Here is a 15,787-nt window from a genome sequence, read left to right as displayed (position 1 = left end):
CTATACGATACATTTATTAAACATAAGAATGAGTGTGAGTTTTTGTCACAACCTGGCACATGGGAAGTGACAAAGAGCTCTTATAGGACCAGGGCACAAATAATAATATAATAATAATCAATAATTTTGCTCTTTCTTTAACCATATTACAAATAAAACCTTATTTGTTAATTGAAAATTGTGAATAACTCACCACAGGTTAATGAGAAGGGTGTGCTTGAAAGGATGCACAGAACTCTGCAATGTTGGGTTTCCAGTGGTTTGCAGAAGAGGAGGTCTTCCTTAATTGACCCCCCCATAAAAGTAACGGACATATACCAGGAGCTGTGCCAGGTCCGCCACGTCTGTTGCCTCATCCAGCTGTAACGCATAGAATTCACTGGCTTGTTTGCGAAGCAGTAATTGTTTCATAACATCTCCTACCATGTCACTGATGCGTCGTGAAACAGTGTTGTTTGATGAAGGCATTGTCTGTATAGTTTTTTGGGCCTTTTCCCCCAGCATTGTCCCAGCCATATCCGCGGCAGCAGGAAGAATTAAGTCCTCCACAGTAGTATGGGGCTTGCCTGTCCTAGCCACTCGGTAGCTCACCATATAAGACACTTATAGCCCCTTCTTATTAACATGTCTTACTACTCGAAAGTCGTCTTTATTCTCGCTCCAAAAACTTCCGTGGCTTATTTTTTGTGTACAGTGCTGTCTGTCTGACCATTGGTTCACCCCGGGTTCGTATGAAGGGGAGCATGCGTCATGAATACTAAATACTGTCATGACCAGAGGAGGCTGGTGGGAGGCGCTATAGGAGGACGGGCTCATTGTAATGGCTGGAATGGAATCAATGGAACAGTATCAAACATATGGAAACTACACATTTGACTCCATTCCGGCCATTACAGTGAGCCCGTCCTCCTGTAGCGCCTCCCACCAGCCTCCTCTGGTCATTACCCTAGGTAGGGCACAAGAGGTCATCTTCTCTTTAGGTTGTAACATTATATGACTCCTCAGTAAGATTCCTATCTTGAATAGTTCTCAAGTCTTTATGGGGTTGGTGATGAATCAATGGGCATGTTACTATATGACACTCGATATATCAGAAGAACAGTTCCCTTAGTGTTTCTCATTGTGAATTCACCATCACTCATCCTCTTTATTCATCACATAATAATGGAATTACGTCAGCTGCTGCTTCGACAGGTAGTGTTCTAACAAGGAGCTTTATATGGAAAAGACCAGCAGAGAGAGAAAGAGAGAGAGAGATTGAAATAGAGAGAAATCCACATCCGTTTGTACCCAAGCCCTCCTCTCTTTCCTTGTCTCCAAGGAAACTTGAGGGGTTCCTTGAGAGAAAGTGAAGTGGTGAGAAAGATGGTGAGAGAGAGTGGGAGGGAGTGAGACATGGAGAGGGAGGGAGGGATATGAATTATTCCCGACCCTGACACACCAGAACAGTCAAATATCCCTCTTTTTCCTCACTGTGTCGGAGCGAGGGAGAGTGATATTATGCTGCAGAGAGGAGAGCAGCCGGGTGCTTGTTTTGTCCTTTTTGGAGGAGAGATGTATTCTGTTTCTCTCTCTGTTCAGTTAGTGTAACGCTCGTCGTAAGTGGTAGTTGAAGTGGACCAAGGCGCAGCGTGGTAAGTGTCCATGATTACTTTATTCATAAAAACACTCAAACAAAATGACAAAAGCGAAAATGAAAACGCACAGTTCCGTCAGGTAAGACACTAAACAGAAAACAACCTCCCACAAACACAGGAAGAAAACAGGCTGCCTAAGTATGATTCCCAATCAGAGACAACGATAAACAGCTGCCTCTGATTGGGAACCACACTCGGCCCAAAAACATAGAAACAGAAAACATAGAGTTTCCACCCGAGTCACACCCTGACCTAACCAAACATAGAGAATAATAAGGATCTCTACGGTCAGGGCGTGACCCAAAGGTGCGGACTCAGGCCGCAAACCTGAACCTATAGGGGAGGCTCCGGTGCGGGACGCATATCCCCCTCCGCTTTGGGCTCCCCCCACTTTCGTGGAACCGGACCGTGGATCGTCGCCGGAGGCTCCGGACCCTGGATCGTTGCCGGAGAAACCGTACCGTAGATCATCGCCGGAGGCTCTGGACTGGGAACCCCCGCTGGAGGATCCGGACGGCCGACCGTCGCTGGAGGATCCGGACGGCCGACCGTCGCTGGAGGATCCGGACGGCCGACCGTCGCTGGAGGCTCCGGGCCATGGATCGTCGCTGGAGGCTTCGTGCCATAGATCGTCACTGGAGGCTTCGGGCCATGGATCATCACTGGAGGTTTCGTGCCATGGATTATCACTGGAGGCTCCGGGCCATGGATCATCACTGGAGGCTTCGTGCCATGGATCATCACTACAGGCTCCGGGCCATAGATCATCACTGGAGGCTTCGTGCCATGGATCATCACTGGAGGCTTCATACGTGGAGCCGGAACTGGTCTCACCGGACTGGGGAGATGCACTGGAGGCCGGGTGCGCAGAGCAGGCACAGGGCGTACCAGGCTGGAGAGACGCACTGGAGGTCTGGAGCATAGGGCTGGTACAACCCGTCCTGGCTGGATGCTCATTTTAGCTCGGCAAGTGCGGGGCGCTGGCACAGGACGACCTGGGCTGTGAAGGCGCACTGGCGACACAGTGCGTAGAGCTGGCGCAGGATATCCTGGACCGAGGAGACGCACCGGAGACCAGGAGCGCTGAGCCGGCACAATCCGTCCTGGCTGAATGCTCACTTTAGCCCGGCAAATGCGGGGCGCTGGCACAGGACGAACTGGGCTGTGAAGGCGCACTGGCGACACAGTGCGTAGAGCTGGCGCAGGATATCCTTGACCGAGAAGGCGTACTGGAGACCAGGAGCGCTGAGCCGGTACAATCCGTCCTGGCTGAATGCCCACTCTAGCACGGCAAATGCGGGGCGCAGGTACAGAGCGCACCGGGCTATGAATGCGCACTGGAGATATAGTGCGCATCAAAGCATAACACGGTGCCTGACTGGTCACATGCACCCCATGGTAAGCACGGGGAGTTGGCTCAGGTCTCAACCCTGACTCCACCAATCTCCCCGTGTGCCCCTCCCAAAATTTTTGGGGGAGCTGCCTCTCGGGCTTCCGTTGTTGCCGTGCTAGTTCCTCGTAGCGTCGCCGTTCATCTCTTGCTGCCTCCATCTGCTCCCTTGAACGGCGATATTCCCCAATCCGCATCCAGGGTCCTTTGCCTTCCAGGATCTCCTCCAATGTCCAACTATCCTGGCCACACTGCTTGATCCGTTTTTGGTGGGAGGTTCTGTAACGCTCGTCGTAAGTGGTAGTTGAAGTGGACCAAGGCGCAGCGTGGTAAGTGTCCATGATTACTTTATTCATAAACACACTCAAACAAAATAACGAAAACGAAAACGCACAGTTCCGTCAGGTAAGACACTAAACAGAAAACAACCTCCCACAAACACAGGAAGAAAACAGGCTGCCTAAGTATGATTCCAAATTATAGACAATGATAAACAGCTGCCTCTGATTGGGAACCACACTCGGCCCAAAAACATAGAAACAGAAAACAGAGAGTTTCCACCCGAGTCACACCCTGACCTAACCAAACATAGAGAATAATAAAGATCTCTAAGGTCAGGGCGTGACAGTTAGAGACAGAGGGATGAGGGCTGCTTTTTAATTATTGATTGGGGAAGTCCTGTCCACATGCATCCGCCGCACACACACACACACACACACACACCGCTGACTATTAAAAAAAAAAGCAGTCCTGTTAGGGATTTAACAGATATTATCTGTTTTTTACCAAAGAATGATGTTTTATAATAATACAACAGATATGTTGCTTCAAAGAATTCAACACAATTGATAACTACCTGGAACTAAATGGTTTATAGAGGCGCTGCTTTGATGAATCACAAAGACACAAGATGGCCGACCCTTAACAGTAAGATCAAGAATAGAGTGTTGTAGTGTTACTCCTCCTGAAGATGAAGCATCAAGATGAACTATAGTACTACACATGTCAGACAAATGAGACAGCTCTCTGGTTGTGGAGAGAGACTCATCTCTATCCACCCATCTCTCTCAGTCTCTGTCTCTGCAGTCAACAGATGGCCTAGTGTGAAATGATCTGGTATGTGTTAATTACCAACGACGCTGGGCAACAGGAAACCAGCTCTGAGTGTGTGTTGAAGAGTGTCAAGAACACACACGTCTGAGTACTCAAGCACACACTCATGCAGACACACAACACACACACACACACACAGTTACACGCATGCACATCTGAGTACTTGAGCACACACTCATGCAGACACAGACAACACACACACACAGTTACACGGAAAGCTGTATGTTGGTTCACACCTTTATAGTAACAAAAACAGTGTACAGTATATACTGTAGCCCTCACCATCAGGTCTTAGAGTTTTCTATGGAGGGAGAACTATCATATCCTGTACATGTTAATACTATGGAGGGAGAACTATCATATCCTGTACATGTTAATACTATGGAGGGAGAACTATCATATCCTCTACATGTTAATACTATGGAGGGAGAACTATCATATCCTGTACATGTTAATACTATGGAGGGAGAACTATCATATCCTGTACATGTTAATACTATGGAGGGAGAACTATCATATCCTGTACATGTTAATACTATGGAGGAAAACGTAAGTGAGATAGATGCTGTATGTGCCACCTTTTCCCCACAAAAGGGCTTTTTAACAAGACAAAAATACTCCTCAGTTTCATCAGCTGTCCGGGTGTCTGGTCTCGAACGATCCCGCAGGTGAAGAAGCCGGATGTAGAGGTCCTGGGCTGGCGTGGTTACATGTGGTCTGCAGTTGTGAAGCCAGTTGGACTTACTGCCAAATTCTTTAAAATGACGTTGGAGGCGGCTTATGGTTTAGAAATGCCAATTGCATGCTTCCTCAAAACTTGAGACATCTGTGGCATTGTGTTGTGTGACACAACTGCACATTTTAGAGTGCAATTTTATTGTCCCCAGTACAAGGTGCACCTATGTAATGAGCATGCTGTTTAATCAGCTTGTTGATATGCCACACCTGTCAGGTGGATGGATTATCTTGGAAAAGGAGAAATGCTCACTAACAGGGATGTAAACAAATTTGTGTACAACATTTGAGAGAAATACAGTTTTTGTGCGTAACTAACATTTCTGGGATCTTTTATTTCAGCTCATGAAACATGGGACCAATACTTTACATGTTGCGTTTATATTTCTGTTCGGTAGAGATAAACAAGGAGACAACAACTAATTCCTGCCCAGAGACTGCTGATGCCTATGAGCTGACATGTTCCATGACATATTAAACACATGAATACATAGGCAACACATGCATGTGCGCACACACACTCACACATGCTGAAACTCTCAACTGTCGTCTTTCCCACCATTTCTCCCCGTTGCTGTTTAAGTGGATGCTTGCCAGCAGTGGTCTTTCCTAATTGCCGGAATATTCCTGGGTGATTTGGTTATAATTTGGAAAGGCAGGATAGGGATCAGGAGGAGCAGTGTGGTATGGTTGCGGCTTTGAGGGACAAGGACAGAAGTTACCCTGGGCCGTATGCACACACACACACATACTGTAGCTCATATATTGGCTGGAGGATAATTAGTTATTTGTTTATTTGGTGGAGAAATACATTAAACCTTTGTATGGCTGTGTGTATATCTCTCTTTTGCTGTCTCTCTTCCTCTTCTCTCTCTTCTCTTCCTCTTCTCTCCCTCTCTTAGCTCTCTCTCTCTCTTGCTCCCTCTTCATCTTCTCTCTCTCCCCCTCTTCTCTCGCTCTCTCTCTTCTCTTCGTATTTTCTCGCTCTCTCTTTCTTCCTCTATTCTCGCTCTCTCTCTTCTCTTCCCCTTCTCTCCCTCTCTTCTCTCTCTCTCTCTCTCGCTCCCTCTGTCTTCTCTCTCACTCTTCTCTCTCTCTCTTCCTCTTCTCTCGCTCTCTCTCTATTCTTCTTCTCTCCCTCTCTTCTCTCTCTCTCTCTCTCTCTTCCTCTCTCTCACTTTTCTTCTCTATACTAGAGCATCTGTTTTCTGACATAGACCTTGTGGCGTGTGTGTGTGCACGTGCGTGTTGGATCCAGAGACAGGACAGGATGACTAGATGAAAGGTTTGTGGAGTTGAAAGGAAGAGCATGGTGTCATCCTCACTAAAGGACAACCAGACAGGACACACAACAGCAAGGAAGCTACTCTATACCTCTCCATGTTAACAGTATATGGCAGCTGAAGAGATACAGCCAACTGTAGAACTGAACACCATGTTTCTGCCATTTTTCTCAGAGTATCGTATTGCTTTTTTGGTTTAAACCACAACGGCCAAAATATTTTCAAAAAGACAACTTATACAAAAATTATTTTTTCTAAAAATGAAGATTTTCCTTTTAAGACTTAAACATTCCAGTGTTTATTCTGTCCTTCTGTATTCTGACATTCTCCAGTCCTCCTCCTCTCGCCCTCTTTCCTTTCTTTAACTTACTTGTTTACCCACAATTCCCCTGGGTAATTAGCAGTGTGATAATGAACCGTGTTGGAGGCACAAACACACACACAAATCCACACATACATACACACTTACCACACGACACACATACACATGCACCACACATACACACAACACATGACACACATACACACAAACCCCACACTACACACACACACACACACACTCAACACACAAACACCACACAACACACGCCACACACCTACACACACACCGCTCACACACACTGACACACACTCCCTGCATGACAGAGAAAACAATAAGAGCTGTCTCCACTGGGACCAGGTGGTCATGTGGGATCAATACTGATCACTCTCTGCACCCTTCTAACCCCTGGTCTGACCTCAGCACCCTTCTAACCCCTGGTCTAACCTCAGCACCCTTCTAACCCCTGGTCTGACCTCAGCACCCTTCTAACCCCTGGTCTGACCTCAGCACCCTTCTAACCCCTGGTCTGACCTCAGCACCCTTCTAACCCCTGGTCTGACCTCAGCACCCTTCTAACCCCTGGTCTGACCTCAGCACCCTTCTAACCCCTGGTCTGACCTCAGCACCCTTCTAACCCCTGGTCTGACCTCAGCACCCTTCTAACCCCTGGTCTAACCTCAGCACCCTTCTAACCCCTGGTCTGACCTCAGCACCCTTCTAACCCCTAGTCTAACCTCAGCACCCTTCTAACCCCTGGTCTGACCTCAGCACCCTTCTAACCCCTGGTCTGACCTCAGCACCCTTCTAACCCCTGGTCTGACCTCAGCACCCTTCTAACCCCTGGTCTGACCTCAGCACCCTTCTAACCCCTGGTCTGACCTCAGCACCCTTCTAACCCCTGGTCTGACCTCAGCACCCTTCTAACCCCTGGTCTGACCTCAGCACCCTCAGCACCCTTCTAACCCCTGGTCTGACCTCAGCACCCTTCTAACCCCTGGTCTGACCTCAGCACCCTTCTAACCCCTGGTCTAACCTCAGCACCCTTCTAACCCCTGGTCTAACCTCAGCACCCTTCTAACCCCTGGTCTGACCTCATCACCCTTCTAACCCCTGGTCTAACCTCAGCACCCTTCTAACCCCTGGTCTGACCTCAGCACCCTTCTAACCCCTGGTCTGACCTCAGCACCCTTCTAACCCCTGGTCTAACCTCAGCACCCTTCTAACCCCTGGTCTAACCTCAGCACCCTTCTAACCCCTGGTCTAACCTCAGCACCCTTCTAACCTCTGGTCTGACCTCAGCACCCTTCTAACCCCTGGTCTGACCTCTGCACCCTTCTAACCCCTGGTCTGACCTCAGCACCCTTCTAACCCCTGGTCTAACCTCATCACCCTTCTAACCCCTGGTCTAACCTCAGCACCCTTCTAACCCCTGGTCTAACCTCAGCACCCTTCTAACCCCTGGTCTAACCTCAGCACCCTTCTAACCTCTGGTCTGACCTCAGCACCCTTCTAACCCCTGGTCTGACCTCTGCACCCTTCTAACCCCTGGTCTGACCTCTGCACCCTTCTAACCTCTGGTCTGACCTCAGCACCCTTCTAACCCCTGGTCTGACCTCAGCACCCTTCTAACCCCTGGTCTAACCTCAGCACCTTTCTAACCTCTGGTCTGACCTCAGCACCCTTCTAACCCCTGGTCTAACCTCAGCACCTTTCTAACCCCTGGTCTAACCTCAGCTGTATAGAGCACAGCACGAAAACTGGCCCTAAGTCAGTTTCTAATATTACAAAATATTAAGCTCCAGCATGTGTGTACAGATGTAGGATCTTCATTTGATCACCCTGTTGCAGGAGGAGTTTCCTGCAATGCAGGACATTTAAAACGTCTAGTATATTCAAGGTTTAATAAGGCTTCTGAAGTTTGTAATTTCCACTTTGAAATGTCAGACTTGATTTTCCCTTGCGGAAAATATATCAACCCCTACAAAAATGTCCATTAATTATAATCCACATAATAATTCACATTTCCTGTTGCTGCGGGATTATTTTCCCGCTGTAGCAAACTGTGTGTGTGTGTGTGTGTGTGTGTGTGTGTGTGTGTGTGTGTGTGTGTGTGTGTGTGTGTGTGTGTGTGTGTGTGTGTGTGTGTGTGTGTGTGTGTGTGTGTGTGTGTGTGTGTGTGTGTGTGTGTGTGTGTGTGTGTGTGTGAACATGTTTAACTATACTTGTTGGGACCAGAAGAATAGTAAACAAACAAAACAAGTCCCCACAAGGTCAAATGCTATTTCTATGTGGTTTAGAGTTAAGGTTAGAGTTAGTGTTAGGGTTAGAATTATGTTTAGGGTTAGGAGCTAGGGTTCGTTTTAGGGTTATGGTTAGGAGCTAGGGTTAGGTTTTGGGGTTAAGGTTAGTGTTAGGTTTAGGGGTTATGGAAAATAGGATTTTGAATGGGACTGAATTGTGTGTCCCCACAAGGTTAGTTATACAAGACTGTGTGTGTGTTTGTGTGTTTCCCCCCAGGAAACATCCCCCTCCCTTGGTGAGTTATCTCTCTCTCTTCTCTCCTCCTACGTCCTCCTTTATTTCTTTCTTTCTTTCCTTCCCCTCTTTCTTTCTCTCCTTTAATCTCCACTGCCTCTTCTCTCTCTCTAACAGCCTGTGTTTTATAACATTGTTCAGTATGCAGGTCCATCACAATAGTCTAAAATGGCTTCCTCTCCTTGTCACCTCAACTTAAAGGCCCAGTGCAGTCAAAAGCATGATTTTCCTGTGTTTTATATATATATATATATATTTCCACACTATGAGGTTGGAATAATACTGTGAAATTGTGAAAATTATGATAATGTCCTTTTAGTGAAAGAGCTGTTTAAAAATTATATTTTGGTGGGATGAAGTTTTGGCCTGGCTGGTGGTATCACCAGGCGGTGAATTCATTAATAGACCAATAAGAAAGAGGGTTCCTAACCTCTCTGCCAATAACAGCTAGTTTTCAGTTTTCCCCTCATCACTCAAACCCCTCCCAGACATTCATAGCAACATGAAAATCGCTCTTTGAGAAAATCGCTCTTTTCTAAGAAGCTATTTTAGTTTATTTTTTACTATTTTAATTGTTAACAATCACAGTAAGGTACTTAATTGTTACCCAGAAATGATTTGATGTTGAGATAAAAAAAAAAAAATTGTCTGCATTGGGCCTTTAAATCCTAAATGATCTGAAATCACAGGATAAGTAAAAGCAACATGGTGGACACCTGTCCAATTCTTTCACATCAAAGCAGATGAAAGAGAGGAGAGAAGACAAGTAGAGGAAGCAACTTTAGACTATTGAGACACAGCCTGAATGTGGACAGAGTTGGAAGACACAGGGGAAAGGTGCAGTGAACCATAATGAGAACCATAAAAAGAGCAAAGGAAAATGGAAATATGTTGGCAGCCACAAACACGATCAATCACACCTAGCCATCACATCAAACCACCGCCCCACCCTCCTCCTCCTCTTCTCCTCCCATCTTCTCTGTTCCATCGTTTCCATGGTAACTGGGAACAAAGGCCCACACAGGTGAGCGAGTGTCTCTTGTGGTGGTGACTGACAGCACACCTGATTGGAATTTCAATGTTTTCCCAGCCTGTCTGTCTCTGAGGCTCTGGAAGCTAGGGATGGTTAATTACAGTACAAATCAGTCATTTAGATGACTGACTGCCCATCCATCCACAGCGCCAAACACCACGCCCACTAGCGTTTCTTCTCCACATTGAGTCTGGATTTGCTTTCCTCCCTGACATCTTGCAGAATGCAAACACATTCTAAACGTTCTGATTGGTTCCAGAAACCAATGGGTTGGGCTAGAGCGAGCCATCACGAACCATGAATCACGTCATTGGCTTTGATACTCTGATTGGTTAGAGACGATCCAATCGCTGATGAATTTGTTTTGTACAACGCCCTCATTTTGAAGTGAGCACAAACAACTTCGAGGATTCAGGCTGAATGTATGTAGAGATCGATAGAGCAGCTGAATTCAACTCAGGGTGAGTCGTCGGGCAAGTCATTTAGCAGGTTGAATGTTGGTAAAACGTCGCCAATGGAAGTTAAATAAACGTCATGGAAACAGTTGATTTAAACTATTATAAAAATCTTGGATGGACGTTTGGCTGGCATCTAATGGAATATTAAGAGTTAGCAATTTGTCCAATGTTGTATGTTTGATACTGATTCTCTCTCTGTGTGTGTGTTTATGTGTCTCTTGTAGGAGCTGTTTACAGCAGAGTGTAAGTTTAAGGAGTCGGTGTTTGAGAACTACTATGTGATCTACTCGTCGATGCTGTACAGACAGAATGAGTCTGGGAGGGCCTGGTTCTTGGGCCTGAACAAGGAAGGACAGCCCATGAAGGGCAACCGAGTGAAAAAGACCAAACCAGCCGCTCACTTCCTGCCCAAACCTATAGAAGGTAAGGGGGTTGTCACACACACATGGATGCACACACACACTCACACGCTCTAACACTGATCTCTCCTCTTCTCTGTAGTTGCGATGTACAAGGAGCCGTCGTTGCACGACGTCAGGGAGACGTTGCCTAAAGTTGCCGGAGTCCCGCCCAGCAAAAGCACAACCAGCGAACCAGTGGCCATGAACGGGGGCAAACCAATCAACAAACCCGACCCGAAAGAGACTGCGACATAACCCTGCCCCCTCCTCTCCCCCCGCACGACAGAGACTTGAGACTCTGCCCACTGCACTCAAACTCTCACCTTGATTGGTCAATTATGGGCTAAGTCCCACCTCCTCTCTCTTTCTCTCTTTCTCTCGCTCATTCTCTCTCTCTCTTTCTCTTTTTGGCTGATTCGGTGCAGTGGTGTTCGAGATGAGGAAATGGACCACTCCATTTGGGGGATGGGGGAGGGGAGGTGGAAGGGAGAAGAGGAGGGGAGGAGGAGGAGGAAGTTGTTGACGAGGAGGAGGAGGAAGGGGAGGAGGGGGATTTGCTGATTTTATCAGCTAGATAAACTACAAACTTGGACAGCGGAATGCCCTACCTACACGATACGGAATGCCTTTTTCAAATCCTTACGATTATTTTTCTGTGACAATCTGTGAGAATGATGACAAAGCGTTTTTTTTCCCTCTTCCTTTTTGCCAGGTAGCCTTGCCTGCTGATGGCTACCCATAAGCCCCCTCTCTCACTCTGACGCACTATAGCAACAGAGTCCATCCATATTGACCACAGTCTGTTTGTTTGTCTGTTTACCAATTTGTTGGTTTGTTTATAATTCTATACCCAAAATGCACCAGCGACCGTCTGGATAGATTGTTGTACAGACACAAAACAGGATTGTCATCTTCTATTTTTCAAATGATTGTCTCTCTCTCTCTCTCTCTCTCTCTCTCGCTCTCATTCTTTCTTAGCTTCTCTCTCTCGCTCCCTCCCTCTCTCATTCTTTCTTTCTCTCTCTCTCTCATTCTTTCTCTCTCTCTCTCTCTCTCATTCTTAGCTTCTCTCTATCTCTACCTCCACATCTGTATTCTATTTCTTACTATTTTCTCTCTGTGTGTTTGTAGGTTCATTTAGGCAGTGAATGATGCAGGAGGTCAATACTTTGATTTTCTAAGACATGTATAGAGGGAGAGGCATGGGGCTGGGAATGAGATGTTAATGCATTGGTAGTATTGAGGAGGTCGCAGATGCAATGCATGGTAGGTATAGTGAATGGTAGCAGAGTAGCTAGCATGTCCACAGAAGCTATGAGTTTCTATCCAGAGCCATGGTCAATTCAGGACATGAATTGAAATTCCAATTCAATATTTGAAAAGTGCCAAAAGTTGCACAAGGGTGACCGACATGTAGCATTTTCACTGGCAACGTATAGCTAACTGGCCAAAATAATGGAAACACGTGAGTAAATGAGGGATGCCAAGTATATTGAAAGAATGTGCTTCCACACAGGTGTGGTTCCTGAGTTAAATAAGCATTTAACATCCCATCTTAGGGTCATATATAAAAATACTACGCAGGCCATTATTTTGGTTACCATGGCTACGCCCCCATAGGATGACAATGCCCCCATCCACAGGGCACAAGTGGTAACTGAACGTTTTGATGAGCATGAAAATGGTGTAAACCACAGGCAATGCCTGCACGGCCACCAGATCTCAACCCAATTGAACACTTATGGGAGATTCTGGAGCGGTGCCTGAGACAGCAGTTTCCATCAACATCAACAAAACACAGGTTAGTGTTTTATGTCATGAATCTTGTTCTGGAGGCAGTTCTGCAGAGTGGTCACTAGCTAGCTGGCACAGCCACAAATCATAAAATCAGATTTTAAACCTAACGTTAACTTTAACCACACTGTTAACTCTAATGCCTAACCCTAACCTTAAATTAAGACCAAAAAGCCAATGTTCACTTTGCAGCTGGCCTATCTAAGGGGAAATCGCTCAGTTCTGCCTCTAGGACAAGACTTATGACAATAAACATCAGCCTGCCAACAAAACACCAAATAATGGAATTTCTTGCAGAAGAATAATGTTGCATCCCTCAAATAGAGTTCCAGACATTTCTAGAATCTATGCCAAGGTGCATTGAAGCTGTTCTGGCTCGTGGCACAACGCCCTATTAAGACACTATGTTGGTGTTTCCTTTATTCTGACAGTTCCCTGTACATGCACACATAGTGAAGTTGACAAAGTCAAAGAACGTGCAAAAATATTGAAAGAACAGTAGAGTCACTACAGAGTCACTGCAGAGTCACTACAGGGAACAGTCCTAAACGGACCAGTAAAAGAAGTGATCTTGGAGATGTAGCTGTTAGCTGGCATTGGTAAGAGGTACGCTGCGGTAGTCCTATATCCGTTGGCTTTCACACTGTGTCTACAAACCTCCCATCCCATCTTGGAGTTGTAGCTTTCTCATGTAGAAGCCATTGATACTTTGACTTTACCCGTCGTTTGACTTCACCCAACCTCTTTTACGTGTCAGTCGTCTAAATGAAATGAGGGAATGATGTTGGTTTGTTACGTTTTTGTGATGAAATGTTTACTGTGAGGATCAAGATCTGTCACTTCCTGTATAAGTAGCAGAGGTAGTTCGCTGAGTCTGTAACCGTGCCTGGGACCTGAAGACTCACGTTAGCTCCAAGAGCTTATAACAACAGTCAGCCACTGTAAAGCCTATGAGCAAAACGGGCCATGGATGCCGAATTTGCCCTTGGCAGGCTGCTCATGGGCCACCGTAAGCTTGCTAGCTGGGTGAGATCATAGAGAAAACACTCGAAAAGGTACGGTGTAAAAAAAAAAAAGATTCCACTGGGCTGTTTGTGGGAAAGTGTTGAAGCAACATATGCTGTACTACTTGTCCAGTGTTTTGTCTGTACCAAGCTGAGCAAAAGCTGCTGTTCTTGACAAAGAAATGTAGACCTACAATTTGATGGTGTTGTGTCTTTCAGTTAATGGTGTTCCTGTTCCTGTTGAAACCAGAGTCCTTTTATATGGAGAGTTTGGCCAACTGTAGAGCTGGGCACCACACTGCTGCCTCTCGAGGATTCAATGTTGCCCAATGACACGAACATGGCTGCCATCCAGCTATGTGATGTCATAGTTCAAACTGCATTGGCCAAACTCTCTCTAAGGTCTCTGATTGAATCCTGCCATCGGTGAGCTCTATGTGCTGCTGGATTCTGAATCTCTAACTGACTACTTCAAGAAGGACTTGATCAGTTTTTGTCAAATTGAATTGACTTTGACTGTGCAAATGTACTCTCTCTCTCTCATTCTCTCTCTCTTTCTTTCCCAACATTCCATCTCATTCTTCCCCTTACCCCTGCCCACCCCTCTCTCTATTTCCATCTCTCTATCGCTCCATCTGTCTCTCTCTCTCTCTCTCTCTCTGTCTATACGTCTCTCACCTGTTGCATGGTAAACAAGAAAGGCAGTGGAGATAAGCATGTAGTACTGTAGCCTATGTGTATCAAGTCAAAACAAAAAGAAGAAAAAAAAAACAGATCATGTCGGTAAATGTACCGCTAACTTTACATACATATATATGCAAAAGAGTTTGTCTGCACTGTACAGTTTGTGTCTCCATTGTATACACAGATACAACATATTGAATAAAATATTTATATGAAGGAGACATGGTGATGTTATTGACATTACTCTGCATTGTCCCAATCTGGTACATTACAAAGAATGGAGAATGTTTCCTCATATCAAAAAGTGGCATAGGAGCCGGACAAAGGATGAATGTCTGAAGAAATAACATAATATCTCCTCTCTATGAGTTGGACGCTTTTTCATAACCCCCTTAAAGGGATACTTCTGGATTTTGGCAATCAAGCCCTTTATCTACTTCCCCAGAGTCAGATGAACTTGCTGATACCATTTTTATGTATCTGTGTGCAGTTTGAAGGAAGTTGCTAACTAGCATTAACGCAATTGCTAACTAGCATTAGCACAATGCCTGGAAGTCTATGGTAACTGCTAGCATGCTAGTAGATACTTCCAGTCATTGTGCTAATGCTAGTTACCATTAGCTCGCAAAACTACCTCTAACTTCCTTCATACTGGATGCAGAGACATTCAAATGGTATCCATGAATTCATGTGACTGTGGGGAAGTAGATAAAGGGCAACTTTGCCAAAATCCCAAAGTATCCCTTTAAGGTCATCTCATCATCAGCTTCCAACTGGCTCATTTAACTGCTCTCCTCTCCACTGCAACTCAAACAGCCCAGCGTTGACTCAAGGGTCTCTTCAGACTCGAGGCTTTTCGGCCATCTAAGAGGCATAACAGAAAAGAACACAGACGACATGCTGAAGACAAAGACACTGTGCCCTAGGTTGTGTCTGGCTCTTTTCAATGGAGAAAACGCTCCCGTTTTGCATCATTACTTCCGCAGTGTTCCCTTGATCGCACGCTCCAGCTCCCCTGTTCAGGCCCACGTTCCCGAGCCATTTATCCACGTTGGGTCTTTTGTTTGGGTGTCGGCGTCTCTCCGTGTGCCTCTATTGGCTGTTTATCTCCTGATTGGGTCCAGTGGAGAGCTGCCAGGCGTAACATTAACCAGCAGCCCGGTCTAATGCCTCTAATTCTCTATGGAGAACTGAACAGTTCTGACTGAACACGTGAAGGAAAATCCCCCATGTTTTAAATGGCATGAGGTCATCTCACATGTAGACACACACACATACACTACTATTCAAAAGTTTGGGGTCACTTAGAAATGTCCTTGTTTTTGAAAGAACAGCACATTTTTTTGTCCATTAAAATAACATCAAATTGATCAGAAATACAGTGTAGATATTGTTAAT

The 15,787-nt window shown here is 45.9% G+C and overlaps 1 protein-coding gene across 2 annotated transcripts in view; it reads left to right on the top strand.

Annotated features, from left to right (window-relative positions):
* Positions 1-14,610, top strand: part of LOC106592512 (fibroblast growth factor 14) — a 93,298-nt gene extending 78,688 nt beyond the window's left edge. For both annotated transcript variants that reach the window (XM_045697903.2, XM_045697904.2), the window contains exons 4-5: positions 10,731-10,929; positions 11,008-14,610. In XM_045697903.2, the coding sequence (XP_045553859.1) occupies positions 10,731-10,929; positions 11,008-11,162 (354 nt within the window). In that variant the 3' untranslated portion in view covers positions 11,163-14,610. The remainder of the gene's footprint in view (positions 1-10,730; positions 10,930-11,007) is intronic.
* Positions 14,611-15,787: the final 1,177 nt, after the last annotated feature.

This window comes from Salmo salar, chromosome 16 (genome assembly GCF_965601325.2).
Source record: "Salmo salar chromosome 16, fSalSal1, whole genome shotgun sequence".
NCBI classification, from domain to species: domain Eukaryota; kingdom Metazoa; phylum Chordata; class Actinopteri; order Salmoniformes; family Salmonidae; genus Salmo; species Salmo salar.
Note: the sequence above shows the minus strand (reverse complement) of the source record. Positions and strands in the feature narration are given on the sequence as shown.